General features: G+C 50.7%; 1 protein-coding gene across 2 annotated transcripts in view; it reads right to left on the reverse strand.

Annotated features, from left to right (window-relative positions):
- Window positions 1–26,115, reverse strand: part of SNAPC4 (small nuclear RNA activating complex polypeptide 4) — a 164,652-nt gene that overhangs the window by 86,551 nt on the left and 51,986 nt on the right. For both annotated transcript variants that reach the window (XM_063935815.1, XM_063935816.1), the window contains exons 13-16: window positions 25,281–25,375; window positions 20,135–20,229; window positions 17,685–17,773; window positions 13,799–14,194 (exon numbers count right to left, since the gene is read on the reverse strand). In XM_063935815.1, the coding sequence (XP_063791885.1) occupies window positions 13,799–14,194; window positions 17,685–17,773; window positions 20,135–20,229; window positions 25,281–25,375 (675 nt within the window). The remainder of the gene's footprint in view (window positions 1–13,798; window positions 14,195–17,684; window positions 17,774–20,134; window positions 20,230–25,280; window positions 25,376–26,115) is intronic.

Genomic DNA, 26,115 nt, shown 5'->3' on the forward strand with positions numbered 1-26,115 from the left:
GGGTCCCACAGCAGCTGCGTATGCGCGTAGGTCTCTCAGCCTCTATGTTACAGGGGTCACACAGCAGCTGCGTATGCACGTACGTCTCTCAGCCTCTATGTTACAGGGGTCACACAGCAGCTGCGTATGCACGTAGGTCTCCCAGCCTCTATGTTACAGGGGTCACAGCAGCTGCGTATGCACGTAGGTCTCCCAGCCTCTATGTTACAGGGGTCACACAGCAGCTGCGTATGCACGTAGGTCTCCCAGCCTCTATGTTACAGGGGTCACACAGCAGCTGCGTTTGCACGTAGGTCTCCCAGCCTCTATGTTACAGGGGTCACAAAGCAGCTGCGTATGCGCGTAGGTCTCTCAGCCTCTATGTAACAGGGGTCACACAGCAGCTGCGTATGCACGTAGGTCTCCCAGCCTCTATGTTACAGGGGTCACACAGCAGCTGCTTATGCACGTAGGTCTCCCAGCCTCTATGTAACAGGGGTCACACTGCAGCTGCGTATGGACGTAGGTCTCTCAGTCTCTATGTTACAGGGGTCACACAGCAGCTCCGTATGCACGTAGGTTTCTCAGCCTCTATGTTACAGGGATGACACAGCAGCTGCGTATGTGCGTAGGTCTCTCAGCCTCTATGTTACAGGGATCACACGGCAGCTGCGTATGGGCGTAGGTCTCTCAGCCTCTATGTTACAGGGATGACACGGCAGCTGCGTATGCACGTAGGTCTCTCAGCCTCTATGTTACAGGAATGACACAGCAGATGCGCATGTACGTAGGTCTCTCAGCCTCTATGTTACAGGGATGACACGGCAGCTGCGTATGCACGTAGGTCTCTCAGCCTCTATGTTACAGGGATGACACGGCAGCTGCGTATGCACGTAGGTCTCTCAGCCTCTATGTTACAGGGGTCACACAGCAGCTCCGTATGCACGTAGGTCTCTCGGCCTCTATGTTACAGGGGTCACAGCAGCTGCGTATGCACACAAGTTTCTCAGCCTCTATGTTACAGGGGTCACACAGCAGCTGCGTATGCGCGTAGGTCTCTCAGCCTCTATGTTACAGGGGATCACACAGCAGCTGCGTATGCACGTAGGTCTCTCAGCCTCTATGTTACAGGGGATCACACAGCAGCTGCGTATTCACGTAGGTCTCTCAGCCTCTATGTTACAGGGGTCACACAGCAGCTGTGTATGCACGTAGGGCTCTCAGCCTCTATGTAACAGGGGTCACACAGCAGCTGCGTATGCACGTAGGTCTCTCAGCCTCTATGTTACAGGGATGACACGGCAGCTGCGTATCCACGTAGGTCTCTCAGCCTCTATGTTACAGGAATGACACGGCAGATGCGCATGTACGTAGGTCTCTCAGCCTCTATGTTACAGGGATGACACGGCAGCTGCGTATGCACGTAGGTCTCTCAGCCTCTATGTTACAGGGATCACACGGCAGCTGCGTATGCACGTTGGTCTCTCAGCCTCTATGTAACAGGGGTCACACAGCAGCTGCGTATGCACGCAAGTTTCTCAGCCTCTATGTTACAGGGGTCACACAGTAGCTGCGTATGCACGTAGGTCTCCCAGCCTCTATGTTACTGGGGTCACACAGCAGCTGCGTATGCACGTAGGTCTTTCAGCCTCTATGTAACAGGGGTCACACAGCAGCTGCGTATGCACGTAGGTCTCTCAGCCTCTATGTTACAGGGGTCATACAGCAGCTGCGTATGCACGTAGGTCTCCCAGCCTCTATGTTACAGGGGTCACACAGCAGCTACGTATGCACGTAGGTCTCCCAGCCTCTATGTTACAGGGGTCACACAGCAGCTGCGTATGCACGTTGGTCTCTCAGCCTCTATGTAACAGGGGTCACACAGCAGCTGCGTATGCACGCAAGTTTCTCAGCCTCTATGTTACAGGGGTCACACAGTAGCTGCGTATGCACGTAGGTCTCCCAGCCTCTATGTTACTGGGGTCACACAGCAGCTGCGTATGCACGTAGGTCTTTCAGCCTCTATGTAACAGGGGTCACACAGCAGCTGCGTATGCACGTAGGTCTCTCAGCCTCTATGTTACAGGGGTCACAGCAGCTGCGTATGCACGCAAGTTTCTCAGCCTCTATGTTACAGGGGTCACACAGCAGCTGCGTATGCACGTAGGTCTCTCAGCCTCTATGTTACAGGGATGACACGGCAGCTGCGTATCCACGTAGGTCTCTCAGCCTCTATGTTACAGGAATGACACGGCAGATGCGCATGTACGTAGGTCTCTCAGCCTCTATGTTACAGGGATGACACGGCAGCTGCGTATGCACGTATGTCTCTCAGCCTCTATGTTACAGGGATCACACGGCAGCTGCGTATGCACGTAGGTCTCTCAGCCTCTATGTTACAGGGGTCACACAGCAGCTGCGTATGCATGCAAGTTTCTCAGCCTCTATGTTACAGGGGTCACACAGCAGCTGCGTATGCGCGTAGGTCTCTCAGTCTCTATGTTACAGGGGATCACACAGCAGCTGCGTATGCACGTAGGTCTCTCAGCCTCCATGTTACAGGGGATCACACAGCAGCTGCGTATGCACGTAGGTCTCTCAGCCTCTATGTTACAGGGGATCACACAGCAGCTGCGTATGCACGCAAGTTTCTCAGCCTCTATGTTACAGGAGTCACACAGCAGCTGCGTATGCACGTAGGTCTCCCAGCCTCTATGTTACAGGGGTCACACAGCAGCTGCGTTTGCACGTAGGTCTCCCAGCCTCTATGTAACAGGGGTCACACTGCAGCTGCGTATGGACGTAGGTCTCTTGGCCTCTATGTTACAGGGGTCACACAGCAGCTGCGTATGGACGTAGGTCTCTTGGCCTCTATGTTACAGGGGTCACACAGCAGCTGCGTATGCACGCAAGTTTCTCAGCCTCTATGTTACAGGGGTCACACGGCAGCTGCGTATGCACGTAGGTCTCTCAGCCTCTATGTTACAGGGGTCACACAGCAGCTGCGTATGCACGTAGGTCTCTCAGCCTCTATGTTACAGGGGTCACACAGCAGCTCCGTATGCACGTAGGTTTCTCAGCCTCTATGTTACAGGGATGACACAGCAGCTGCGTATGGGCGTAGGTCTCTCAGCCTCTATGTTACAGGGATGACACGGCAGCTGCGTATGCACGTAGGTCTCTCAGCCTCTATGTTACAGGAATGACACAGCAGATGCGCATGTACGTAGGTCTCTCAGCCTCTATGTTACAGGGATGACACGGCAGCTGCGTATGCACGTAGGTCTCTCAGCCTCTATGTTACAGGGATGACACGGCAGCTGCGTATGCACGTAGGTCTCTCAGCCTCTATGTTACAGGGGTCACACAGCAGCTCCGTATGCACGTAGGTCTCTCGGCCTCTATGTTACAGGGGTCACACAGCAGCTGCGTATGCACACAAGTTTCTCAGCCTCTATGTTACAGGGGTCACACAGCAGCTGCGTATGCGCGTAGGTCTCTCAGCCTCTATGTTACAGGGGATCACACAGCAGCTGCGTATGCACGTAGGTCTCTCAGCCTCTATGTTACAGGGGATCACACAGCAGCTGCGTATTCACGTAGGTCTCTCAGCCTCTATGTTACAGGGATGACACGGCAGCTGCGTATCCACGTAGGTCTCTCAGCCTCTATGTTACAGGGATGACACGGCAGCTGCGTATCCACGTAGGTCTCTCAGCCTCTATGTTACAGGAATGACACGGCAGATGCGCATGTACGTAGGTCTCTCAGCCTCTATGTTACAGGGATGACACGGCAGCTGCGTATGCACGTAGGTCTCTCAGCCTCTATGTTACAGGGATCACACGGCAGCTGCGTATGCACGTAGGTCTCTCAGCCTCTATGTGACAGGGGTCACACAGCAGCTGCGTATGCATGCAAGTTTCTCAGCCTCTATGTTACAGGGATGACACGGCAGCTGCGTATGCACGTAGGTCTCTCAGCCTCTATGTTACAGGGATGACACGGCAGCTGCGTATGCACGTAGGTCTCTCAGCCTCTATGTTACAGGGATCACACGGCAGCTGCGTATGCGCGTAGGTCTCTCAGTCTCTATGTTACAGGGGATCACACAGCAGCTGCGTATGCACGCAGGTCTCTCAGCCTCCATGTTACAGGGGATCACACAGCAGCTGCGTATGCACGTAGGTCTCTCAGCCTCTATGTTACAGGGGATCACATAGCAGCTGCGTATGCACGCAAGTTTCTCAGCCTCTATGTTACAGGGGTCACAGCAGCTGCGTATGCGCGTAGGTCTCTCAGCCTCTATGTTACAGGGGTCACACAGCAGCTGCGTATGCACGTAGGTCTCTCAGCCTCTATGTTACAGGGGTCACACAGCAGCTGCGTATGCACGTAGGTCTCCCAGCGTTTATGTTACAGGGGTCACACAGCAGCTGCGTATGCACGTAGGTCTCCCAGCCTCTATGTTACAGGGGTCACACAGCAGCTGCGTATGCACGTAGGTCTCCCAGCCTCTATGTTACAGGGGTCACACAGCAGCTGCGTTTGCACGTAGGTCTCCCAGCCTCTATGTTACAGGGGTCACAAAGCAGCTGCGTATGCGCGTAGGTCTCTCAGCCTCTATGTAACAGGGGTCACACAGCAGCTGCGTATGCACGTAGGTCTCCCAGCCTCTATGTTACAGGGGTCACACAGCAGCTGCTTATGCACGTAGGTCTCCCAGCCTCTATGTAACAGGGGTCACACTGCAGCTGCGTATGGACGTAGGTCTCTTGGCCTCTATGTTACAGGGGTCACACAGCAGCTGCGTATGGACGTAGGTCTCTTGGCCTCTATGTTACAGGGGTCACACAGCAGCTGCGTATGCACGCAAGTTTCTCAGCCTCTATGTTACAGGGGTCACAAGGCAGCTGCGTATGCACGTAGGTCTCTCAGCCTCTATGTTACAGGGGTAACACAGCAGCTGCGTATGCACGTAGGTCTCTCAGCCTCTATGTTACAGGGGTCACACAGCAGCTGCGTATGCACGTAGGTCTCTCAGTCTCTATGTTACAGGGATGACACAGCAGCTGCGTATGCACGTAGGTCTCTCAGCCTCTATGTTACAGGAATGACAGCAGATGCGCATGTACGTAGGTCTCTCAGTCTCTATGTTACAGGGATGACACGGCAGCTGCGTATGCACGTAGGTCTCTCAGCCTCTATGTTACAGGGATGACACGGCAGCTGCGTATGCACGTAGGTCTCTCAGCCTCTATGTTACAGGGGTCACACAGCAGCTCCGTATGCACGTAGGTCTCTCGGCCTCTATGTTACAGGGGTCACACAGCAGCTGCGTATGCACACAAGTTTCTCAGCCTCTATGTTACAGGGGTCACACAGCAGCTGCGTATGCACACAAGTTTCTCAGCCTCTATGTTACAGGGGTCACACAGCAGCTGCGTATGCGCGTAGGTCTCTCAGCCTCTATGTTACAGGGGATCACACAGCAGCTGCGTATGCACGTAGGTCTCTCAGCCTCTATGTTACAGGGGATCACACAGCAGCTGCGTATTCACGTAGGTCTCTCAGCCTCTATGTTACAGGGGTCACACAGCAGCTGTGTATGCACGTAGGGTTCTCAGCCTCTATGTAACAGGGGTCACACAGCAGCTGCGTATGCACGTAGGTCTCTCAGCCTCTATGTTACAGGGATGACACGGCAGCTGCGTATCCACGTAGGTCTCTCAGCCTCTATGTTACAGGAATGACACGGCAGATGCGCATGTACGTAGGTCTCTCAGCCTCTATGTTACAGGGATGACACGGCAGCTGCGTATGCACGTAGGTCTCTCAGCCTCTATGTTACAGGGATCACACGGCAGCTGCGTATGCACGTAGGTCTCTCAGCCTCTATGTTACAGGAATCACACGGCAGCTGCGTATGCACGCAAGTTTCTCAGCCTCTATGTTACAGGGGTCACACAGCAGCTGCGTATGCGCGTAGGTCTCTCAGCCTCTATGTTACAGGGAATCACACAGCAGCTGCGTATGCACGTAGGTCTCTCAGCCTCCATGTTACAGGGGATCACACAGCAGCTGCGTATGCACGTAGGTCTCTCAGCCTCTATGTTACAGGGGATCACACAGCAGCTGCGTATGCACGTAGGTCTCTCAGCCTCTATGTTACAGGGAATCACACAGCAGCTGCGTATGCACGTAGGTCTCTCAGCCTCCATGTTACAGGGGATCACACAGCAGCTGCGTATGCACGTAGGTCTCTCAGCCTCTATGTTACAGGGGTCACACAGCAGCTGCGTATGCGCGTAGGTCTCTCAGCCTCTATGTTACAGGGGTCACAGCAGCTGCGTATGCACGTAGGTCTCTCAGCCTCTATGTTACAGGGGTCACACAGCAGCTGCGTATGCACGTAGGTCTCCCAGCCTCTATGTTACAGGGGTCACAAAGCAGCTGCGTATGCACGTAGGTCTTTCAGCCTCTATGTTACAGGAATGACACGGCAGCTGCGTATGCACGTAGGTCTCTCAGCCTCTGTTACAGGGGTCACACAGCAGATGCGCATGTACGTAGGTCTCTCAGCCTCTATGTTACAGGGATGACACGGCAGCTGCGTATGCACGTAGGTCTCTCAGCCTCTATGTTACAAGGATGACACGGCAGCTGCGTATGCACGTAGGTCTCTCAGCCTCTGTTACAGGGGTCACACAGCAGCTGCGTATGCACGTAGGTCTCTCGGCCTCTATGTTACAGGGGTCACACAGCAGCTGCGTATGCACACAAGTTTCTCAGCCTCTATGTTACAAGGGTCACACAGCAGCTGCATATGCGCGTAGGTCTCTCAGCCTCTATGTTACAGGGGATCACACAGCAGCTGCGTATGCACGTAGGTCTCTCAGCCTCTATGTTACAGGGGATCACACAGCAGCTGCGTATTCACGTAGGTCTCTCAGCCTCTATGTTACAGGGGTCACACAGCAGCTGTGTATGCACGTAGGTCTCTCAGCCTCTATGTAACAGGGGTCACACAGCAGCTGCGTATGCACGTAGGTCTCTCAGCCTCTATGTTACAGGGGTCACACAGCAGCTGCGTATGCACGTAGGTCTCTCAGCCTCTATGTTACAGGAATGACACGGCAGATGCACATGCACGTAGGTCTCTCAGCCTCTATGTTACAGTGATGACACGGCAGCTGCGTATGCACGTAGGTCTCTCAGCCTCTATGTTACAGGGATGACACAGCAGCTGCGCGTATGCACGTAGGTCTCTCAGCCTCTATGTTACAGGGATCACACGGCAGCTGTGTATGCACGCAAGTTTCTCAGCCTCTATGTTACAGGGGTCACACAGCAGCTGCGTATGCACGTAGGTCTCTCAGCCTCTATGTTACAGGGGTCACACAGCAGCTGCGTATGCACGTAGGTCTCCCAGCCTCTATGTTACAGGGGTCACACAGCAGCTGCGGATGCACGTAGGTCTCTCAGCCTCTATGTTACAGGGGTCACACAGCAGCTACGTATGCACGTAGGTCTCCCAGCCTCTATGTTACAGGGGTCACACAGCAGCTGCGTATGCACGTAGGTCTCCCAGCCTCTATGTTACAGGGGTCACACAGCAGCTGCGTATGCACGTTGGTCTCTCAGCCTCTATGTAACAGGGGTCACACAGCAGCTGCGTATGCACGCAAGTTTCTCAGCCTCTATGTTACAGGGGTCACACAGCAGCTGCGTATGCACGTAGGTCTCTCAGCCTCTATGTTACAGGGATGACACGGCAGCTGCGTATCCACGTAGGTCTCTCAGCCTCTATGTTACAGGGATCACACGGCAGCTGCGTATGCACGTAGGTCTCTCAGCCTCTATGTTACAGGGGTCACACAGCAGCTGCGTATGCATGCAAGTTTCTCAGCCTCTATGTTACAGGGGTCACACAGCAGCTGCGTATGCGCGTAGGTCTCTCAGCCTCCATGTTACAGGGGATCACACAGCAGCTGCGTATGCACGTAGGTCTCTCAGCCTCTATGTTACAGGGGTCACACAGCAGCTGCGTATGCACGTAGGTCTCTCAGCCTCTATGTTACAGGGGTCACACAGCAGCTGCGTATGCACGTAGGTCTCCCAGCCTCTATGTTACAGGGGTCACACAGCAGCTGCGTATGCACGTAGGTCTCCCAGCCTCTATGTTACAGGGGTCACACAGCAGCTGCGTTTGCACGTAGGTCTCCCAGCCTCTATGTTACAGGGGTCACAAAGCAGCTGCGTATGCACGTAGGTCTCTCAGCCTCTATGTAACAGGGGTCACACAGCAGCTGCGTATGCACGTAGGTCTCCCAGCCTCTATGTTACAGGGGTCACACAGCAGCTGCTTATGCACGTAGGTCTCCCAGCCTCTATGTAACAGGGGTCACACTGCAGCTGCGTATGGACGTAGGTCTCTTGGCCTCTATGTTACAGGGGTCACACAGCAGCTGCGTATGGACGTAGGTCTCTTGGCCTCTATGTTACAGGGGATCACACAGCAGCTGCGTATGCACGTAGGTCTCTCAGCCTCTATGTTACAGGGGTCACACAGCAGCTGCGTATGCACGTAGGTCTCTCAGTCTCTATGTTACAGGGGTCACAGCAGCTCCGTATGCACGTAGGTTTCTCAGCCTCTATGTTACAGGGATGACACAGCAGCTGCGTATGTGCGTAGGTCTCTAAGCCTCTATGTTACAGGGATCACACGGCAGCTGCGTATGGGCGTAGGTCTCTCAGCCTCTATGTTACAGGGATGACACGGCAGCTGCGTATGCACGTAGGTCTCTCAGCCTCTATGTTACAGGAATGACACAGCAGATGCGCATGTACGTAGGTCTCTCAGCCTCTATGTTACAGGGATGACACGGCAGCTGCGTATGCACGTAGGTCTCTCAGCCTCTATGTTACAGGGATGACACGGCAGCTGCGTATGCACGTAGGTCTCTCAGCCTCTATGTTACAGGAATGACACAGCAGATGCGCATGTACGTAGGTCTCTCAGCCTCTATGTTACAGGGATGACACGGCAGCTGCGTATGCACGTAGGTCTCTCAGCCTCTATGTTACAGGGGTCACACAACAGCTGCGTATGCACGTAGGTCTCTCAGCCTCTATGTTACAGGGGTCACACAGCAGCTGCGTATGCACGTAGGTCTCTCAGTCTCTATGTTACAGGGGTCACAGCAGCTCCGTATGCACGTAGGTTTCTCAGCCTCTATGTTACAGGGATGACACAGCAGCTGCGTATGTGCGTAGGTCTCTAAGCCTCTATGTTACAGGGATCAAACGGCAGCTGCGTATGGGCGTAGGTCTCTCAGCCTTTATGTTACAGGGATGACACGGCAGCTGCGTATGCACGTAGGTCTCTCAGCCTCTATGTTACAGGAATGACACAGCAGATGCGCATGTACGTAGGTCTCTCAGCCTCTATGTTACAGGGATGACACGGCAGCTGCGTATGCACGTAGGTCTCTCAGCCTCTATGTTACAGGGATGACACGGCAGCTGCGTATGCACGTAGGTCTCTCAGCCTCTATGTTACAGGAATGACACAGCAGATGCGCATGTACGTAGGTCTCTCAGCCTCTATGTTACAGGGATGACACGGCAGCTGCGTATGCACGTAGGTCTCTCAGCCTCTATGTTACAGGGGTCACACAGCAGCTCCGTATGCACGTAGGTCTCTCGGCCTCTATGTTACAGGGGTCACACAGCAGCTGCGTATGCACACAAGTTTCTCAGCCTCTATGTTACAGGGGTCACACAGCAGCTGCGTATGCGCGTAGGTCTCTCAGCCTCTATGTTACAGGGGATCACACAGCAGCTGCGTATGCACGTAGGTCTCTCAGCCTCTATGTTACAGGGGATCACACAGCAGCTGCGTATTCACGTAGGTCTCTCAGCCTCTATGTTACAGGGGTCACACAGCAGCTGTGTATGCACGTAGGGCTCTCAGCCTCTATGTAACAGGGGTCACACAGCAGCTGCGTATGCACGTAGGTCTCTCAGCCTCTATGTTACAGGGATGACACGGCAGCTGCGTATCCACGTAGGTCTCTCAGCCTCTATGTTACAGGAATGACACGGCAGATGCGCATGTACGTAGGTCTCTCAGCCTCTATGTTACAGGGATGACACGGCAGCTGCGTATGCACGTAGGTCTCTCAGCCTCTATGTTACAGGGATCACACGGCAGCTGCGTATGCACGTAGGTCTCTCAGCCTCTATGTTACAGGGATCACACGGCAGCTGCGTATGCACGCAAGTTTCTCAGCCTCTATGTTACAGGGGTCACACAGCAGCTGCGTATGCGCGTAGGTCTCTCAGCCTCTATGTTACAGGGAATCACACAGCAGCTGCGTATGCACGTAGGTCTCTCAGCCTCCATGTTACAGGGGATCACACAGCAGCTGCGTATGCACGTAGGTCTCTCAGCCTCTATGTTACAGGGGATCACACAGCAGCTGCGTATGCACGCAAGTTTCTCAGCCTCTATGTTACAGGGGTCACACAGCAGCTGCGTATGCGCGTAGGTCTCTCAGCCTCTATGTTACAGGGGATCACACAGCAGCTGCGTATGCACGTAGGTCTCTCAGCCTCTATGTTACAGGGGTCACAGCAGCTGCGTATGCACGTAGGTCTCCCAGCCTCTATGTTACAGGGGTCACAAAGCAGCTGCGTATGCACGTAGGTCTTTCAGCCTCTATGTTACAGGAATGACACAGCAGCTGCGTATGCACGTAGGTCTCTCAGCCTCTGTTACAGGGGTCACACAGCAGATGCGCATGTACGTAGGTCTCTCAGCCTCTATGTTACAGGGATGACACGGCAGCTGCGTATGCACGTAGGTCTCTCAGCCTCTATGTTACAAGGATGACACGGCAGCTGCGTATGCACGTAGGTCTCTCAGCCTCTATGTTACAGGGGTCACACAGCAGCTGCGTATGCACGTAGGTCTCTCAGCCTCTAGGTTACAGGGGATCACACAGCAGCTGCGTATGCACGTAGGTCTCTCAGCCTCTATGTTACAGGGATCACACGGCAGCTGCGTATGCACGTAGGTCTCTCAGCCTCTATGTTACAGGGATCACACGGCAGCTGCGTATGCACGTAGGTCTCTCAGCCTCTATGTTACAGGGATCACACGGCAGCTGCGTATGCACGTAGGTCTCTCAGCCTCTATGTTACAGGGGATCACACAGCAGCTGCGTATGCACGCAAGTTTCTCAGCCTCTATGTTGCAGGGGTCACACAGCAGCTGCGTATGCACGTAGGTTTCCCAGCCTCTATGTTACAGGGGTCACACAGCAGCTGCGTATGCGCATAGGTCTCCCAGCCTCTATGTTACAGGGGTCACACAGCAGCTGCGTATGCACGTAGGTCTCTCAGCCTCTATGTTACAGGGGTCACACAGCAGCTGCGTATGCACGTAGGTCTCTCAGCCTCTATGTTACAGGGGTCACACGGCAGCGGCGTATGCACGTAGGTCTCTCAGCCTCTATGTTACAGGGATGACACAGCAGCTGCGTATGGGCGTAGGTCTCTCAGCCTCTATGTTACAGGGATCACACAGCAGCTGCGTATGCGCGTAGGTCTCTCAGCCTCTATGTTACAGGGATCACACAGCAGCTGCGTATGCACGTAGGTCTCTCAGCCTCTATGTTACAGGAATGACACGGCAGATGCGCATGTACGTAGGTCTCTCAGCCTCTATGTAACAGGGGTCACACAGCAGCTGCGTATGCACGTAGGTCTCTCAGCCTCTATGTTACAGGGGATCACACAGCAGCTGCGTATGCACGTAGGTCTCTCAGCCTCTATGTTAATGGGATCACACGGCAGCTGCGTATGCACGCAAGTTTCTCAGCCTCTATGTTACAGGGGTCACACAGCAGCTGCGTATGCATGCAAGTTTCTCAGCCTCTATGTTACAGGGGTCACACAGCAGCTGCGTATGCGCGTAGGTCTCTCAGCCTCTATGTTACAGGGGTCACACAGCAGCTCCGTATGCACGTAGGTCTCTCGGCCTCTATGTTACAGGGGTCACACAGCAGCTGCGTATGCACACAAGTTTCTCAGCCTCTATGTTACAGGGGTCACACAGCAGCTGCGTATGCGCGTAGGTCTCTCAGCCTCTATGTTACAGGGGTCACACAGCATCTGCGTATGCGCGTAGGTCTCTCAGCCTCTATGTTACAGGGGTCACACAGCAGCTGCGTATGCACGTAGGTCTCTCAGTCTCTATGTTACAGGGATGACACGGCAGCTGCGTATGCACGTAGGTCTCTCAGCCTCTATGTAACAGGGGATCACACAGCAGCTGCGTATGCACGCAAGTTTCTCAGCCTCTATGTTACAGGGGTCACACAGCAGCTGCGTATGCGCGTAGGTCTCTCAGCCTCTATGTAAAAGGGGTCACACAGCAGCTGCGTATGCACGTAGGTCTCTCAGCCTCTATGTTACAGGGGTCACACAGCAGCTGCGTATGCACGTAGGTCTCTCAGCCTCTATGTAAAAGGGGTCACACAGCAGCTGCGTATGCACGTAGGTCTCTCAGTCTCTATGTTACAGGGATGACACGGCAGCTGCGTATGCACGTAGGTCTCTCAGCCTCTATGTTACAGGGGTCACACAGCAGCTGCGTATGCACGTAGGTCTCTCAGCCTCTATGTTACAGGGGTCACACAGCAGCTGCGTATGCGCGTAGGTCTCTCAGCCTCTATGTTACAGGGGTCACACAGCATCTGCGTATGCACGTAGGTCTCTCAGCCTCTATGTTACAGGGGATCACACAGCAGCTGCGTATGCACGTAGGTCTCTCAGCCTCTATGTTACTGGGGTCACACAGCAGCTGTGTATGCACGTAGGTCTCTCAGCCTCTATGTTACAGCGATGACACGGCAGCTGCGTATGCGCGTCGGTCTCTCGGCCTCTATGTTACAGGGGATCACACAGCAGCTGCGTATGCACGTAGGTCTCTCAGCCTCTATGTTACAGGGGTCACACGGCAGCGGCGTATGCACGTAGGTCTCTCAGCCTCTATGTTACAGGGGATCACACAGCAGCTGCGTATGCGCGTCGGTCTCTCGGCCTCTATGTTACAGGGGATCACACAGCAGCTGCGTATGCACGTAGGTCTCTCAGCCTCTATGTTACAGGGGTCACACGGCAGCGGCGTATGCACGTAGGTCTCTCAGCCTCTATGTTACAGGGGTCACACAGCAGCTGCGTATGCACGTAGGTCTCTCAGCCTCTATGTTACAGGGGTCACACGGCAGCGGCGTATGCACGTAGGTCTCTCAGCCTCTATGTTACAGGGGTCACACAGCAGCTGCGTATGCACGTAGGTCTCTCAGCCTCTATGTTACAGGGGTCACACAGCAGCTGCGTATGCACGTAGGTCTCTCAGCCTCTATGTTACAGGGATCACACGGCAGCTGCGTATGCACGTAGGTCTCTCAGCCTCTATGTTACAGGGGTCACACGGCAGCTGCGTATGCGCGTCGGTCTCTCAGCCTCTATGTTACAGGGGTCACACAGCAGCGGCGTATGCGCGTCGGTCTCTCAGCCTCTATGTTACAGGGGTCACACAGCAGCGGCGTATGCACGTAGGTCTCTCAGCCTCTATGTTACAGGGGTCACAGAGCAGCTGCGTATGCACGTAGGTCTCTCAGCCTCTATGTTACAGGGGTCACACGGCAGCGGCGTATGTGCGTCGGTCTCTCTATGTACACCACTACATAATACGCTGGAGCGGATAAAGCACAATAATATATAATTGCAATGTGTAACACTGTACCTGTGAGAGGAAGACGTCTGGAGAATCGGTGACGGTGTCTGTGGACGTGGGGTAGGCAACGCCCCTCAGTATCGTGTTGAACTGGAAAGCGTCCCCCTTCCTCTGGACTTTAGTCCTCGTGCTGCCGGAAGCATTAGGATGGATGATAAGGCTTTTTCTACACGAGTCGGGAATCGTCCTTCTGGGGATCCAAAGATCCAAGGCGGGAGGAGAATGTAGATTACTGGGATCGGAGTCTTCCTCTGAATGAGTCACTGCGCTGTCCTCAGTGTCACTGCTGGTGAGGCTGAAGGAGCAGCTGCTGCTATCACTGCCACTGGCCTCCTCATCACTCACTACCTCTTCCTTCATCTTCTTAGGTTGTATCCTCACATGTTTCTGCTCCTGTCTCTTCCTCTGAGAAGGTAAGGGTGTGATTACTCCGTGAGCGCTCCCATACAAGAGACCACAATAAAGGGAAAGGAACCGTACTAAAATTAAATCTTGGCGACTAGAACAACAAAAGCCAACATGATGAGGAGAGAATATTCCCAGTCGCTGCCGGCTCAGGCACTTCAGTGTGTGGAGGAATCGCAAATCCGTGCAGAGTTCAGAGTCAGTCTCTCATATCATATTTACAGTGATTCAACAGCAAACTAAGCTGCACTGCAGATATAACCTACAGTAAGCCTGGAGGAGTCCTGCTGCACTGCAGATATAACATACAGTACGCCTGGAGGAGTCCTGCTGCACTGCAGATATAACATACAGTAAGCCTGGAGGAGTCCTGCTGCACTGCAGATATAACCTACAGTAAGCCTGGAGGAGTCCTGCTGCACTGCAGATATAACATACAGTAAGCCTGGAGGAGTCCTGCTGCACTGCAGATATAACATACAGTAAGCCTGGAGGAGTCCTGCTGCACTGCAGATATAACATACAGTAAGCCTGGAGGAGTCCTGCTGCACTGCAGATCTAACATACAGTAAGCCTGGAGGAGTCCTGCTGCACTGCAGATCTAACATACAGTAAGCCTGGAGGAGTCCTGCTGCACTGCAGATATAACATACAGTAAGCCTGGAGGAGTCCTGCTGCACTGCAGATATAACATACAGTAAGCCTGGAGGAGTCCTGCTGCACTGCAGATATAACATACAGTAAGCCTGGAGGAGTCCTGCTGCACTGCAGATATAACATACAGTAAGCCTGGAGGAGTCCTGCTGCACTGCAAATATAACATACAGTACGCCTGGAGGAGTCCTGCTGCACTGCAGATCTAACATACAGTAAGCCTGGAGGAGTCCTGCTGCACTGCAGATCTAACATACAGTAAGCCTGGAGGAGTCCTGCTGCACTGCAGATCTAACATACAGTAAGCCTGGAGGAGTCCTGCTGCACTGCAGATATAACATACAGTAAGCCTGGAGGAGTCCTGCTGCACTGCAGATATAACATACAGTAAGCCTGGAGGAGTCCTGCTGCACTGCAGATATAACATACAGTAAGCCTGGAGGAGTCCTGCTGCACTGCAGATATAACATACAGTAAGCCTGGAGGAGTCCTGCTGCATGCAGATATAACATACAGTAAGCCTGGAGGAGTCCTGCTGCACTGCAGATATAACATATAGTACGCCTGGAGGAGTCCTGCTGCACTGCAGATATAACATACAGTAAGCCTGGAGGAGTCCTGCTGCACTGCAGATATAACATACAGTAAGCCTGGAGGAGTCCTGCTGCATGCAGATATAACATACAGTAAGCCTGGAGGAGTCCTGCTGCACTGCAGATATAACATATAGTGCGCCTGGAGGAGTCCTGCTGCACTGCAGATATAACATACAGTAAGCCTGGGGGAGTCCTGCTGCACTGCAGATATAACATACAGTAAGAGGGTAGAGCAGGAGCAGAGCATTGTGTCCTCCTGGAGAGGTCATGTTGGGAGGTATGACATAGGTATGAGCACTGGGTCAGTATTAGGGTACAGCACAGGTGATGGTAATCACACAGTAAGAGGGAAGAGCAGGAGCAGAGCATTGTGTCCTCCTGGAGAGGGACATGTTGGGAGGTATGACATAGGTATGAGCACTGTGTCAGTATTAGGGTACAGCACAAGTGATGGTAATCATACAGTAAGAGGGAAGTGTAGGAGCAGAGCATTGTGTCCTCCTGGAGAGGTCATGTTGGGAGGTATGACATAGGTATGAGCACTGGGTCAGTATTAGGGTACAGCACAGGTGATGGTAATCTTACAGTAAGAGGGAAGAGCAGGAGCAGAGAATTGTGTCCTCCTGGAGAGGTGATGTTGGGAGGTATGACATAGGTATGATCACTGGGTCAGTATTAGGGTACAGCACAGGTGATGGTAATCATACAGTAAGAGGGAAGAGCAGGAGCAGAGCATTGTGTCCTCCTGGAGAGGTCATGTTGGGAGGTATGACATAGGTATGAGCACTGGGTCAGTATTAGGGTACAGCACAGGTGATGGTAATCATACAGTAAGAGGGAAGAGCAGGAGCAGAGCATTGTGTCCTCCTGGAGAGGGTCATGTTGGGAGGTATGACATAGGTATGAGCACTGGGTCAGTATTAGGGTACAGCACAGGTGATGGTAATCATACAGTAAGAGGGAAGAGCAGGAGCAGAGCATTGTGTCCTCCTGAAGATGGTCATATTGGGAGGTATGACATAGGTATGAGCACTGGGTCAGTATTCGGGTACAGCACAGGTGATGATAATCATACAGTAAGAGGGAAGAGCAGGAGCAGAGCATTGTGTCCTCCTGGAGAGGGTCATGTTGGGAGGTATGACATAGGTATGAGCACTGGGTCAGTATTAGGGTACAGCACAGGTGATGGTAATCATACAGTAAGAGGGAAGAGCAGGAGCAGAGCATTGTGTCCTCCTGGAGAGGGTCATGTTGGGAGGTATGACATAGGTATGAGCACTGGGTCAGTATTAGGGTACAGCACAGGTGATGGTAATCATACAGTAAGAGGGAAGAGCAGGAGCAGAGCATTGTGTCCTCCTGGATAGGGTCATGTTGGGAAGTATGACATAGGTATGAGCACTGGGTCAGTATTAGGGTACAGCACAGGTGATGGTAATCATACAGTAAGAGGGAAGAGCAGGAGCAGAGCATTGTGTCCTCCTGGAGAGGTCATGTTGGGAGGTATGACATAGGTATAAGCACTGGGTCAGTATTAGGGTACATCACAGGTGATGGTAATCATACAGTAAGAGGGAAGAGCAGGAGCAGAGCATTGTGTCCTCCTGGAGAGGTCATGTTGGGAGGTATGACATAGGTATGAGCACTGGGTCAGTATTAGGGTACAGCACAGGTGATGGTAATCATACAGTAAGAGGGAAGAGCAGGAGCAGAGCATTGTGTCCTCCTGGAGAGGTCATGTTGGGAGGTATGACATAGGTATGAGCACTGGGTCAGTATTAGGGTACAGCACAGGTGATGGTAATCATACAGTAAGAGGGAAGAGCAGGAGCAGAGCATTGTGTCCCCTCCTGGAGAGGTCATGTTGGGAGGTATGACATAGGTATGAGCACTGGGTCAGTATTAAGGTACAGCACAGGTGATGGTAATCATACAGTAAGAGGGAAGCACAATGTGAAGGTAAACAGACTATTTGGGTTAGTAGTGTATGTACTTCTGTATGCAGCCAAGTCTGGTTGCAAAACGCAAAATGAGGGTCTGCGTCTCGTCTCCACCACATAGCGTTATGCTTAATCTGCGACGTTATACACACTTCAGTCCGACGCAAGTACTAATCTAGTTGACTGAGAGCATCGTATTTGCAATTAAGTATACACTGCTACCCATGGCGGAACGTCTAAGTTACAGTAAGTGGTATGGCGCAATATGTCATCTTCCAATCATTTAATGTATTTTCATACCTTGTAGTAACCTCTAAGGTGTTTCCACTTGCTCAGGCACTGGGCGCCATTCCGCTGTGTTAACTCTTTGCTTATTTTTGTCCAGTGACCTGCCAGATACCAATTACAGATATATAAGAACAGAGGTACATTGGTATATTCCGTGCATCCGGAAAGTATTCACAGCGCTTCACTTTTTCCACATTTTCTTATATTACAGCCTTATTCCAATTTGGAATAAAAAAAAAATTTCCCTCAGAATTCTACACATAATTCCCCATAATGACAACGTGAAAAAAGAGATTTTTGCTAATGTATTAAAAATAAAAAACTAAGAAATCACATGTACATAAGTATTCACAGCCTTTGCTCAATACTTTGTTGACACACCTTTGGCAGCAATTACAGCCTCAAGTCTTTTTGAATATGATGCCACAAGCTTGGCACACCTATCTTTGGGCAGTTTTGCCCATTCCTCTTTGCAGCACCTCTCAAGCTCCATCAGGTTGGATGGGAAGCGTCGGTGCACGGCCATTTTCACATCTCTCCAGAGATGTTCAATCAGATTCAAGTCTGGGCTCTGGCTGGGCCACTCACATTCACAGAGTTGTCCTGAAGCCACTCCTGTGATATCTTGGCTGTGTGCTTAGGGTCGTTGTCCTGCTGAAAGATAAAACCGTCGCCTCAGTCTGAGGTCAAGAGGGCTCTGGAGCAGGTTTATATCCAGGATGTCTCTGTACATTGCTGCATTCATCTTTCCCGCTATCCTGACTAGTCTCCCAGTTCCTGCCACTGAAAACATCCCCACAGCATGATGCTGCCACCACCATGCCTCACTGTAGGGATGGTATTGGCCTGGGAATGAGCAGAGTTTGGTTTCCTCCAAACATGACTCCTGGCATTCACGCCAAAGAGTTCAATCTTTGTCTCATCAGACCAGAGAATTTTGTTACTCATGGTCTGAGAATCCTTCAGGTGCATTTTGGCAAACTCCAGGTGGGCTGCCGTGTGCTTTTTACTAAGGAGAGGTTTCCGTCTGACCACTCTACCATTCAGGCCTGATTGGTGGACTGCTGCAGAGATGGTTGTCCTTCTGGAAGGTTCTCCTCTCTCCACAGAGGAATGCTGTAGCTCTGACAGAGTGACCATCGGGTTCTTGGACACCTCCCTGACTAGGGCCCTTTTTCCCCCAATCACTCAGTTTAGACGGCCGGCCAGCTCTAGGAAGAGTCCTGGTGGTTCCAAACTTCTTCCATTTATGGATGATGGAGGCCACTGTGCTCATTGGGACCTTCAAAGCAGCAGATATTTTTCTGTACCCTTCCCCAGAGTTGTGCCTCGAGACAATCCTGTCTCGGAGGTCTACAGACAATTCCTTTGACTTCATGCTTGGTTTGTGCTTAGACATGCACTGTCAAGTGTGGAACCTTATATAGACAGGTGTGCGCCTTTCCAAATCATGTTCAATCATCTGACTTTACCACAGGTGGACTCCAATTAAGCTGTAGGAACGTATCAAGGGTGATCAGTGGAAACAGGATGCATCTGAGCTCACTTTTGAGCTTCATGGCAAAGGCTGTGAATACTTATGTACATGTGATTTTATATATTTTTTATTTTTAATAAATTCGCAAAAATCTAAAAAAAAAAAAACTAAACCTTTTTTCGCGTTGTCATTATGGGGTGTTGTGTGTAGAATTTTGAGAGAAAAAAATAATTCATTCCATTTTGGAATAAGACTAACATAACAAAATGTGGAAAAAGTGAAGCGCTGTGAATACTTTCTGTATGCACTGTATACAAGACAGGAGGTCACGCAGAGGGTCAGTGACCTGCCAGATACCAATCACAGATATAAAAATAAGAGGTACATGGGTATATATACCAGACAGGAGGGGAATGACAGAGGCTGATGTAAGAGATACAGCTGCTGCAGCACCTCCTGATCAAGGTTCCACTACAATAACAATAGTGAAAGTGAAAGGGGTATAAAGAATAGAAGTTCCTGTTGCTCTCTGGTGCTTCGTGGGATTCTCAACATATGTATAAAATATAGGTTGAGAACATACGTACAATATAGCGTATATAACGTATACTCATAAAGACAATATAGCATAATATGTAACAACTTATTCTCTTAATTATCATATAGCAAATAAAGTAAGTAAAAACGAGGCAGGTCGGGGGTCACCGGATTCCAATGTAAGGTGGCCAAAACTGATGTAATAGCGTTGTAGGCTCCGGTACCGGTCTCTGGAGTCAGGATCCACTCCAATTAGATACACAGCAGCACTCCTGTCGCCTGCCCAACGCGTTTCAGGATACAATTCCCTTCCTCAAGGCTTCCTGAAACGCGATGGAGCGGGTGACAGGAAGCGGCTGTGTATAGAGGACACTGGATCCCCTTTATGCTATATACATACACTGAGAATCCCAGGGAGAGCGGAGACCTACACCAGACAGCGACTTACCTACGCCGTACTTTTCAGTAAGTGCAATCAGTTTCTCCCGTTCTTCCTCACTCCATTTGCCCTTTTTCACATCCTTGTGGAGACCCTTGTAATACCTAAAAGATCGGACACACAGAACGCCATCATATGTAATACAGTCTGATAATACGCCATCATACACAACTAACAATATACCCGTCACACAGTACGCCATCATACATAATACAGCCTGATAATACGCCATCATACACATCTAACAATATAACCGTCACACAGAACGCCATCATATGTAATACAGCCTGATAATACGCCATCATACACAATATAAACGTCACACAGAACGCCATCATACGTAATACAGCCTGATAATACGCCATCATACACAACTAACAATATAACCGTCACACAGAACGCCATCATATGTAATACAGTCTGATAATACGCCATCATACACAATATAAACGTCACACAGAACGCCATCACATGTAATACAGTCTGATAATACGCCATCGTACACAATATAAACGTCACACAGAACGCCATCACATGTAATACAGCCTAATACGCCATCATACAACGCTAACAATATAAACGTCACACAGACCGCCATCACATGTAATACAGCCTGATAATACGCCATCGTACACAGCTAACAATATAACCGTCACACAGAACGCCATCACATGTAATACAGCCTGATAATACGCCATCGTACACAATATAACCGTCACACAGAACGCCATCATATGTAATACAGCCTGATAATACGCCATCGTACACAATATAAACGTCACACAGAACGCCATCATATGTAATACAGTCTGATAATACGCCATCATACACAATATAAACGTCACACAGAACGCCATCATATGTAATACAGTCTGATAATACGCCATCATACACAATATAAACGTCACACAGAACGCCATCACATGTAATACAGCCTGATAATACGCCATCGTACACAGCTAACAATATAACCGTCACACAGAACGCCATCACATGTAATAAAGCCTGATAATACGCCATCGTACACAATATAAACGTCACACAGAACGCCATCATATGTAATACAGCCTGATAATACGCCATCATACACAGCTAACAATATGTCTATATGTCACCCTTACACCGGGTATAGCTGCACAGTGATATCTATATGTCACCCTAACACCAGTATATCCGCACAGTGATATCTATATGTCACTCTGACACCGGTATATCCGCACAGTGATATCTATATGTCACCCTGACACCGGTATATCCGCACAGTGATATCTATATGTCACCCTGACACCGGTATATCCGCACAGTGATATCTATATGTCACCCTGACACCGGTATATCCGCACAGTGATGTCACCCTGACACGGGTATATCCGCACAGTGATGTCTATATGTCACCCTGACACCGATATAGCCGCACAGTGATGTCACCCTGACACCAGTATATCCGCACAGTGATGTCTATATGTCACCCTGACACCGGTATATCCGCACAGTGATGTCATCCTGACACCGTTATATCCGCACAGTGATGTCTATATGTCACCCTGACACCGGTATATCCGCACAGTGATGTCTATATGTCACCCTGACACCGATATATCCGCACAGTGATGTCACCCTGACACCAGTATATCCGCAGTGATGTCTATATGTCACCCTGACACCGGTATATCCACACAGTGATGTCTATATGTCACCCTGACACCAATATATCCGCACAGTGATGTCTATATGTCACCCTGACACCGATATATCCGCACAGTGATGTCACCCTGACACCAGTATATCCGCACAGTGATGTCTATATGTCACCCTGACACCAGTATATCCGCACAGTGATGTCTATATGTCACCCTGACACAGGTATATCCGCACAGTGATGTCACCCTGACACCAGTATATCCGCACAGTGATGTCTATATGTCACCCTGACACCGGTATATCCGCACAGTGATGTCTATATGTCACCCTGACACCGATATATCCGCACAGTGATGTCACCCTGACACCAGTATATCCGCACAGTGATGTCTATATGTCACCCTGACACCGGTATATCCGCACAGTGATATCTATATGTCACCCTGACACCAGTATATCCGCACAGTGATATCTATAGGTCACCCTGACACCAGTATATCCGCACAGTGATATCTATATGTCACCCTGACACCAGTATATCCGCACAGTGATGTCACCCTGACACCGGTATATCCGCACAGTGATGTCTATATGTCACCCTGACACCAGTATATCCGCACAGTGATGTCTATATGTCACCCTAACACCGGTATATCCGCACAGTGATGTCACCCTGACACCGGTATATCCGCACAGTGATGTCTATATGTCACCCTGACACCAGTATATCCGCACAGTGATGTCTATATGTCACCCTAACACCAGTATATCCGCACAGTGATGTCATCCTGACACCAGTATATCCGCACAGTGATGTCTATATGTCACCCTGACACCGGTATATCCGCACAGTGATGTCTATATGTCACCCTGACACCAGTATATCCGCACAGTGATATCTATATGTCACCCTGACACCAGTATATCCGCACAGTGATATCTATATGTCACCCTGACACCGGTATATCCGCACAGTGATATCTATATGTCACCCTGACACCAGTATATCCGCACAGTGATATCTATATGTCACCCTGACACCAGTATATCCGCACAGTGATGTCACCCTGACACCGGTATATCCGCACAGTGATGTCTATATGTCACCCTGACACCAGTATATCCGCACAGTGATGTCTATATGTCACCCTGACACCGGTATATCCGCACAGTGATATCTATATGTCACCCTGACACCGGTATATCCGCACAGTGATGTCACCCTGACACCAGTATATCCGCACAGTGATATCTATATGTCACCCTGACACCGGTATATCCGCACAGTGATATCTATATGTCACCCTGACACCAGTATATCCGCACAGTGATATCTATATGTCACCCTGACACCAGTATATCCGCACAGTGATGTCACCCTGACACCGGTATATCCGCACAGTGATGTCTATATGTCACCCTGACACCGGTATATCCGCACAGTGATGTCACCCTGACACCAGTATATCCGCACAGTGATATCTATATGTCACCCTGACACCGGTATATCCGCACAGTGATATCTATATGTCACCCTGACACGGGTATATCCGCACAGTGATGTCTATATGTCACCCTGACACCGATATATCCGCACAGTGAGGTCACCCTGACACCAGTATATCCGCACAGTGATGTGTCTATATGTCACCCTGACACCAGTATATCCACACAGTGATGTCTATATGTCACCCTGACACCGGTATATCCGCACAGTGATGTCACCCTGACACCGGTATATCCGCACAGTGATGTCACCCTGACACCGGTATATCCGCACAGTGATATCTATATGTCACCCTGACACCGGTATATCCGCACAGTGATGTCACCCTGACACCAGTATATCCGCACAGTGATATCTATATGTCACCCTGACACCAGTATATCCGCACAGTGATATCTATATGTCACCCTGACACCAGTATATCCGCACAGTGATGTCACCCTGACACCGGTATATCCGCACAGTGATATCTATATGTCACCCTGACACCAGTATATCCGCACAGTGATATCTATATGTCACCCTGACACCAGTATATCCGCACAGTGATATCTATATGTCACCCTGACACCGGTATATCCGCACAGTGATGTCACCCTGACACCGGTATATCCGCACAGTGATGTCTATATGTCACCCTGACACCAGTATATCCGCACAGTGATGTCACCCTGACACCAGTATATCCGCACAGTGATATCTATATGTCACCCTGACACCAGTATATCCGCACAGTGATATCTATATGTCACCCTGACACCAGTATATCCGCACAGTGATATCTATATGTCACCCTGACACCAGTATATCCGCACAGTGATATCTATATGTCACCCTGACACCGGTATATCCGCACAGTGATGTCACCCTGACACCGGTATATCCGCACAGTGATATCTATATGTCACCCTGACACCGGTATATCCGCACAGTGATGTCACCCTGACACCAGTATATCCGCACAGTGATATCTATATGTCACCCCGACACCAGTATATCCGCACAGTGATATCTATATGTCACCCTGACACCAGTATATCCGCACAGTGATATCTATATGTCACCCTGACACCGGTATATCCGCACAGTGATGTCACCCTGACACCGGTATATCCGCACAGTGATGTCACCCTGACACCGGTATATCCGCACAGTGATATCTATATGTCACCCTGACACCAGTATATCCGCACAGTGATATCTATATGTCACCCTGACACCAGTATATCCGCACAGTGATATCTATATGTCACCCTGACACCGGTATATCCGCACAGTGATGTCACCCTGACACCGGTATATCCGCACAGTGATGACACCCTGACACCAGTATATCCGCACAGTGATGTCATCCTGACACCGGTATATCCGCACAGTGATGACACCCTGACACCGGTATATCCGCACAGTGATGTCACCCTGACACCGGTATATCCGCACAGTGATGACACCCTGACACCGGTATATCCGCACAGTGATGACACCCTGACACCGGTATATCCGCACAGTGATGACACCCTGACACCGGTATATCCGCACAGTGATGTCTATATGCCACCCTGACACCGGTATATCCGCACAGTTATATCTATATGCCACCCTGACACCGGTATATCCGCACAGTGATGTCATCCTGACACCGGTATATCCGCACAGTGATGTCATCCTGACACCGGTATATCCGCACAGTGATATCTCTGTCACCCTGACACCGGTATATCCACACAGTGATGTCACCCTGACACCGGTATATCCGCACAGTGATATCTATATGTCACCCTGACACCGGTATATCCGCACAGTGATGTCACCCTGACACCGGTATATCCGCACAGTGATGTCACCCTGACACCGGTATATCCGCACAGTGATATCTATATGTCACCCTGACACCGGTATATCCGCACAGTGATGTCACCCTGACACCGGTATATCCGCACAGTGATGTCACCCTGACACCGGTATATCCGCACAGTGATGTCACCCTGAGGCTTCTGGCAGCCGTACCTCTCTCTGCACTGGATGTCGCTCCTCCCCGGAACCTCCAGACGGATTTTGTACCATTCTTTCTCGCCATGTTTAGCGACCGCTTTCAGTAACATCTGAAGGTAAATAGGGAAGATATATAATATTAACATTTATTCCAAACAGCAGAACTCGCAGAAATGTGAAGAACAATTAACAAAGAATACGTTTCATCACTTGTTAATATAGCTGCATCTGGCGCAGGGCCATCTTTCCCCTTGTACTTACTGGCCAGTTGTCCAAGGGCCCCAGAAGTGTAAGGGCCATAGTCCCTAGGGAACCAGAGCTATCAGACTTCCAAGTCGCAGTCCCTGTCCGAGCCCGTTAATTGCTCTTCCTGGACAGTTATCTCCGGTTCTGACTGACATAGAATCTTTCTGAGTATATAAGATAAAAGCTGCAACTCTCCCCTTTCACTGGACACGGGCCGCTTGTCTCTCCTATACCCAGAACCAGAGATATCAGCGTTCCAGCAGCCGGTCCCTGCTCCAGCTACACACGCCTGAGATACAGGTTTATATATTTGTCGGTGGATTGCTTCAGCTCATGAACCCCGATCCCCACGACCCCTGTACCCCCTGAATGGTGGGACTCTGTACTTTACTACGCAATTGTAAGGGATATTCATGGTCAAGCAAGCTGTCCTACCACCAGAAAATGATGAGAACTACTCCACTATCCACCCATTCCCCTGTATTACACACCCCTTACTACCCTGCAAGTCATGTACCAGGGACCCTCGGTTCAGCCCAATGCCCCCTTCTACAGTTAAGTCCCCCCCCCCCCCCCTCCCCCCCCATTCCTTCAGTAAAGGAGA

This window comes from Pseudophryne corroboree, chromosome 8 (genome assembly GCF_028390025.1).
Source record: "Pseudophryne corroboree isolate aPseCor3 chromosome 8, aPseCor3.hap2, whole genome shotgun sequence".
Lineage (NCBI taxonomy): Eukaryota > Metazoa > Chordata > Amphibia > Anura > Myobatrachidae > Pseudophryne > Pseudophryne corroboree.